Here is a 7,319-nt window from a genome sequence, read left to right as displayed (position 1 = left end):
TGGCACTCCACCTTCTTTCAGAAAGGCCCACCATGGTTTCTGCACTCACCTTCTTCCTCTGCTCCTCAGCTATGGTGGGGTGGAAATTTCCCCACTGTTGCTAATTGCTAGCCTTTGGTGAGTGTCACAGCATGTCCACCTCTTGTGTAACCAGTTTCCATGGTTAGGTCTTCAGCTTCTATTTCCTTCTTGGACCCTGGTTGATTCAGTCAGTGAAGGAAGGAAGAGGCAAAGGCAGCAGCTGAGGTTGAAAAGGAGGGAGGGTGTATGGGATTTTAAGGAGGGAGATGGAGGAGAACAGGAATGAAAATTGCCTTGGGTGATGTGTTAAAATTGTTGGGCAGTTTTAGGACCCAGTGGGAACACTGCACACAGAAGTCATGTAAAACTGTCAGGACCACAGAGGGTTCTCTATGGCTACATTCAGCTGCTTAGATGCTGGCACAGGGAAGGAAAGCCAATGTTGGGGGTTTTGCCATGGGTGGCAGACAGACCCCAGGGTAGCCCCCATGATCCCTACTGCCTGGTGGTCATGTCCTTGTGTGATTCCCTCCCCTGAGTTAAAGGTAGGCCTTGTGCCTGGCTTCCAACCAGTAGGATATGGCAAAGGCAGTTGATGGGATGTCGCTCCTGTTGTTGTGTTACATTATGTAAAATTTTGCCTTGCCAGTGGATTCACTCTGGAGACTCATGGTTGCTTGATGAAGTGAGCAGACATGTTGGAGGAGTCCACATGGTAAGGAACTGCAGGAACCTGTAGAAGGTGAGGGTGGCTTCTGAGAGCTTAGTGTGTGGTCTCTAGTCCACAGCTAGCAAGAAGCCAGAGCTCCAGTCCTATAGGACCAGGAAGTGAATTCTGCCAACATTGAGTCATCTTGGAAGCAGATTTTTCCCTCGTTGAGCCTCTAGATAAGAAAAAAAGCCTGATGACACCTTGAGATCCTTAGAAAATGACCCAGCTAAGCCTGCCCCAACACCTGACCCACAGAAACCCTGAGCTTATAAACATGTGTTGTTTTAAGCTTACCAATTTTGTATTAATTTGTTATGCAGCAATAGAAAACTCACACATCAGGTGAGCTTGACAGAATGAGTTGGGGCAAGTAGGAGGAGAGGGTTTGCTGGGAAGAGGAGTGGGGACAGGGGGTGTTTGGCTGATGAAGAAGCAGAGAAGCTCCCTGCCATTGAGGTAATCACATAACTGAGAGTCCAGGGGGTGGGAAGCATCATCTCTGTAGATGTTGAAACCAAAATATGACAAAGGTAAAACAAGACCACAAGCTATGATTCAGATCTTCAAAGAATGAAGAGATATGACCAGGAAGATATCAGTTGTTTCAGTAAGGGGTTGGTGGGGCATTCCAATGACATGTTCTAAAGCAGCTGGAATACTTTAGGGATGGGAGAAGTTTGCAGTGGAGAGCAAGGAGGATACCTTTCCAAACTACATAATTTCTGGAGCCCCATGCAAATGAAAATGTAGGGCTCCTTTTTCAAAAAACAGGAAAAGTGTGATGTTAAGAGTATTAAAATGTAAAGCTTTTTCCTTTCTTCCACACTCTTTTTCTTGACTTGTCACAGTATTTTAAAATGTCATTATTCTAAGGAAGGAAACGTTAAAAATCTAAATTATTAGCATGAATGTCATCCCTGATCTTTATTTTGAAGTATAATTTTAAATGCAAATATGAGAGCATTTAACTTGTAGGTGGAATCAGGAAAGTTGTACAGTTTGTATTTTGCAGTTCATACATGCATGTGGACTTTGTTCTTACCAGACAATGGAAGCATTGCACTAAACTAATGTAAATGTATTTACTTTACTTTTTGATACAGACATATTCTACCAACACTCCACCTTCTTCTTACTGATGAGTGAGTCACAAGGAGTGGTGAATCCATGTATTGTACCCATTGAACCCATAGTCATGTACATTGCTTCTCAGTGTTGCAAATCCTGCTCAACCAAAGCTCACAACGAGTGTTGGGTTCAAAGCAACCATTGAAAGCAAACCATTCTGCTGCAAATCAAAGGTTATTGCTGGGGTTATGGGATGCTAGCAAATGTAAAAGAATAAAATTGTAATGGTTAGAAATATAATCCAAGAATAGGACATCATAACCTTTTAATTTTACTTTCAATAAGCAGTTTTCATTTTCATAGTAGGTATTATTTTCTCATTACAAAGGTATTAATTTGTTAGATGCAAAACCCATAAAACCATAGCATAGACAGGAACAAAGGAGAAAGCACCCACCATCCACAGGTACTCATGTTTCAGAGGCTGAGTCTTTTTGGCCTTCTGTTCTATGAAAATGCTATGTATATATTTATATCAAGAAAAATATCATAGTTTATCAATGTTTTTTCTGTATCCTTAATTTTCCCCCATATCAATCAATATCCTTATAGAGCATTTTAGTTGAATAGCATTTCATACTGCCCACATATTACAACTTAAATGCTTCAGAGAGAGACTGCATGGATTCCATATGGATTCCCCAAAGTGCAAACAATATTTCCAGTTTGCTTTTCATCAACAGTGGTTTCTTTCTGGCTGACCTGGTGAGAAGAGTGACAACGGAACATGCATCTAGAGAACAAAGATGGTGGGCTGACCTCTGGTGTGTTGGAGATGGAGCTACATCAGTCATCTGCTCCTATGTGTGCTGGCCTGGGAAGGCCAGGGCTGGCGGTACCTGCCACCAGCAACCGCAGGCTACTGCAGGGAGTCAACAGGGTAGACCCCACATCCCCCTACTCCAGCAGGGCAACTGGGCAGAGCTGCTTGGCTTCTGTGGACCAGGATTTTGGTTCATTCCTCACAGAGCAGAGGTGAGTTTATAATAGTTTTATCTGGTAAATGTGGAAGTCACAAATATTGTGTTTTATGAGTGTAGTTCCCCTATTTTTTGTGGGAAATTTTCAGATATTATACAAGGAATGCAAGAATCTTTCTATCATTAGATCACTTTCCTGGCCTGTTTCAAATGAATGCTCTTTCTAAAATGTAGCTAACATAACTCCAAAAGATTATAAAAATAGAAAAGAGTTTTTAGCATGAACTTGGAATTTATTATATTATTTTAAGGCGTTAAAAGTATTCCATGATTTTAAAAAGCACATCCTGTATCCTTATATGCTTATATATATGTATCTTGAAATATGCTTTATTCCTATAAATGTCAAGTGAATCATTTCAATATTGTTTTTCACGTTAGAAAAATCTTGATTTACATTAAAAAAACTTTTGATAAATCCTTAAATATTTACCAAAGTAAAATAATAAATAGGTATAAAAGTGTGCTATAAGTGTCTATTCATACCCATGTAGGGACATACTGGTTACCCTGCAGATCTGGGTATCCTGGTCCCTACAGGCAAGAAGTCCTGCTTGGGGCAGTTGCTTAGCCAGAACCCATGCAGTACCAGTGGTCTAATGTTGAAAAAGGCAAAGATCACAGAAATACATACAAGTGTGGTATATAGCCCTGCCACTTGTCTGAGACTGCCTTCTCAGGTCCTAGCTCTGCATGGCATCTGCTTTGATGCTTGGGAGTTTGCTGTCATCAGCATCTTTGGCTCAAGCTGCTCCGCTGCTGTGTTCCTGTGAATATAGAACGTTGGCACAGTAGGTGTGTGGGGATGGGGAGAGGTACCTGCCCATGAGTGTGCCTCTGGAGCTGAGTAGGGGATTGTCGGTGCCTGGCCCACCTGAACCAGTAAAGGGCTGCAGGTATGGTGGGGCTGGGTCCACTTGGCAAGGCATGCGCACAGGGCTACCTAGCCCATGGGAGAGCTTCCCACTGGGCTGGGGTGGGTGGGCAGCTCCCATCTGTGAGGGCCAGCTTTATTTTGTAAAGGGCTAGAGGAGGCCATTTCCTGTTTGTGTCCCACACCTGGAACTGTGGGGGTGGGGCAGCTCCTTACCTGGGAGGCCCTAGAGAGATAAAATCAGTGGCCATGGCTCCAAGCCACACTCCACTACCCCAACTGTGCAGGCAGCTAGGAGCAGGCAAAGGAGAAGGGCCCCTCCACCACCACCCACTGCCTCAGGTTGGCTGAGGCTGGGTGTGAGGCTGGCTTTCTCACATCCTCGATTGACTGTATGTAGATTTACACCTGGATATAGGAGAGAGCTATGGGCTCCACCTGAGTCAGAGTAAAAGGACAAATCTATATACAACCATATCTCAGAGATTTTCTGATTAGGTTCCAGACCACCACAAGAAAGCAGATATCTCAATAAAGCAACTCAAATGAGTTTTTTGTATCACAGTGAAAATAAAAGTTATGACTACACTATACTGTAGTCTAATAAAGTGTGCAATAGTATTATGTCTACAAAAACAATGTGTATATCTTAATTAACAAATACTTTATTGCTTAAAAATGGTAACCATCAAAGATGGCTGAGAAGTAGGGGAACCTGGATTTCCCTTGTCCCTCAAACACGGCTGTATTGAGGTCAGATCACTTGGAACACCCAGAAATCAACCTGCGGAGTGGCAGAAGGATCTCTGCAGGTGGAGGGAGACATTGGAGGGATTGAGGTATGTGTATATGAATTGGGGGAGATAAAATGGCATAGGCAAGGTGGGGAGGGAACCCCTTTTGTGAACAGACAAAAGGGAGAGAAAGAGAGAGGGATTCAGTATCTACTTAGCATTAGAGGAAAACCTCTCCAGACCATGGACTGGGGAATGAGAAATATGGAGAGTGCTGGTTTCCATTTTGCAAACAGCCTTAGGAGCTGAAACTTAGAGGTATGAAAGTGCCCGACTTTCTCTGGACTGGAGCCGGCTGTGTGTGCACGCCTGGCGGGAGAAGGAGCCAGCCCAGGGTGCTGTAGCAATCTCAGGGGCTCACTGGGAGAGAATAGTCCCTTTCTTCCAGTACTGTGGGAAGAGGATTTATTGCCTCCCCGGGACAAAAGACCCTTTGGTGGCAGCCAAAGGCCTTTTATCAGCAGGGCTGAGGGGCCCTACAGCTGGACAGGGTCCCCACAGTGCAGGACCGTTTAAGACATCAGGGTTTGAATCCCAGTCGAATGGCTAGAAGGCGCAGGAGAACTGTGGAGCAGGGCAAGCTAACTGTGCTATTCTGTGATGGCTGCCTAAATAGCAGGGTTTGAGACCCCCGGTTGGGAGAGAGTTTGGAGTGTTGGCCATTTTTCTCCCAAACACCAACATGGAGGGACCTCAGGGAAGCAGCACAGCAGTCCCCCAGTGGAGGTGGGCTTACACCAAACCCCGCTCCTCCATGCCTGGCAACTGCTTTTCTACTGGAGCTAGACTGACTGAGCCAACGCAGCCAACCTCTCCTCCAGGTCAGCATAGCCACTGGTCCAAGGCACAACCAGACAACTGTTCTTTGTTTTTGTCTGTTTGTCTCTCTGTCTGTTGGTTTGTCTGTTCTTCTATTCTCTCTATCTTCTTCTTTTTTTTCTTTTGGAATCAGGCTCATAGTTTCTGATTTGTTTTTGGTCAATTCATATATATATATATATATATATATATATATATATGTATATATATATATAATTTTTTTCTGCTTTTTTTGCTGTTTAGTCAGGCATTTTTACTCTTTTTACACCTTTCCAATATCTTCTTTTTCTTTATTTTATTTTCTCTCTCTCTGGATTAAGACTTATACTCTCTGCTTAGTCTTCTTTTCTCCCTTTTCATTTTTCTCTTTGTGTGGGATCAGGCTCCCCCCCCTTTCCTTTTTTTATAGGGCTACTTCAATGAACAAATCAAAGCACAACTGGTTGAAGGTCCAAACACTCCACCACTACAAGAAAGGAGGAGCTTTGAAGAGGACTGACCAGTGGGATAGAGCAGCCAAAATGCCACAATAGAGTGTATGCAACACACCAAAAAATTCCTGAAGTGCCAGGCCCTGGATAGTGTATGACCCCTACTTAATATAGTAGTACTTGCAGGTATGGGACATATAACAAGCTATTAAAACATGTAAAAGACAGAAACCTAGCCAAAATAATGAAACAGAAGAACTCTTCTCAAAAGAAAATTCAGGAAGAAATGACAGCCAGAGATTTGCTCAAAACAGATATAAACAATATATCTGACAACAATTTAGAATAACAGTCATAAGACTACTAGCTGGGCTTGAAAAAAGCACACAAGACACCAGAGAAAACCTTTCTGCAGACACCAAAGACCTAGGAACTAGTCAGGATAAATTTAAAAATGCTATAACTGAGATGCAAAACAAATGATAAACAGTGACTGCGAAGATGGAAGAAGTGGAGGAGAGAATAGGTTAAGTAGAAGATAAACTTACAGAAAAAAAATTAAGCTGAAAAAAAGAAGGAAAGGAAATTACTAGAACATGAGGGGAGACTAGGAGAATTAAGTGATTCCAAGAAACTAAAAAATATCCAAATCATAGGAGTCTCAGGAGAAGAAGAGTGAGAAAAAGGGGCAGAAGGTTTTTTTGAGCAAAGTATAGCTGAGAACTTCCCTAATCTGGGGAAGGAAACAGGCATACAAATTCAAGAGGCACAGAGAACTCCCTTCAAACTAACAAACCAGGTCAACGCCATGACATATCATAGTGAAACTTACAAAATACAAAGATTTGAAGGAGAGTTCTGAAAACAGCTAGACACAAAAGGTTTTTTTGTGTACTTTATGTGTCTACTACAAGGGTAGACACATAATGTTAGTAGCAGACCTGTCCACTGAAACTTGGCAGGTCAGAAGGAAGTGGCTGGAAATATTCAATGTGCTGAATAGGAAAAATATTCAGCCAAGAATCCTTTATCCAGAAAGTCTGTCCAGAATAAAAGGAGAGATAAAGGCTTTTCCAGACAAAAACTAAAGGAGTTCATGACCACTAAACCAGCCCTGCAGAAAATCCTAAGGAGGACTCTGAATGGGAAGTAGCAGCAAAGACTACAAAGGACCAGAGACATCACCAAAATATGAAACTTACAGATAATACAATGGCAATAAATCCATATCTTTCAATCATCACTCTGAATGTAAGTGGACTAAATGTCCCAATAAAAAGACATGGAGTATCAGAATGGATTGAAAAAAAACAAAATCCATCTATATTCTGCCTACAAGAGACTCATTTGAGACCTAAGGACACCTGCAGATTGAAAGTGAGACCCATCTATCATGCTACTGGATGTCAAAAGAAAGCTGGAGTAGCCATACTTATATTAGACAAACTAGGTTTTATTTATTTATTTATTTATTTATTTATTTATTTATTTATTACTATTTTTTAAATGTAATTTATTGACAAATTAGCTAATGTACAGTGTATACAGTGTGCTTTTGTT

The 7,319-nt window shown here is 42.0% G+C and overlaps 1 protein-coding gene across 1 annotated transcript in view; it reads left to right on the top strand.

Moving 5' to 3' along the window:
- Nucleotides 1-2,588: 2,588 nt before the first annotated feature.
- Nucleotides 2,589-7,319, top strand: part of OCA2 (OCA2 melanosomal transmembrane protein) — a 492,037-nt gene continuing 487,306 nt past the window's right edge. The window contains exon 1 of the mRNA XM_047864593.1: nt 2,589-2,836. Within this exon, the coding sequence (XP_047720549.1) occupies nt 2,589-2,836 (248 nt within the window). The remainder of the gene's footprint in view (nt 2,837-7,319) is intronic.

The sequence above is a fragment of the Prionailurus viverrinus genome, chromosome B3 (genome assembly GCF_022837055.1).
Source record: "Prionailurus viverrinus isolate Anna chromosome B3, UM_Priviv_1.0, whole genome shotgun sequence".
NCBI lineage: Eukaryota > Metazoa > Chordata > Mammalia > Carnivora > Felidae > Prionailurus > Prionailurus viverrinus.
Note: the sequence above shows the minus strand (reverse complement) of the source record. Positions and strands in the feature narration are given on the sequence as shown.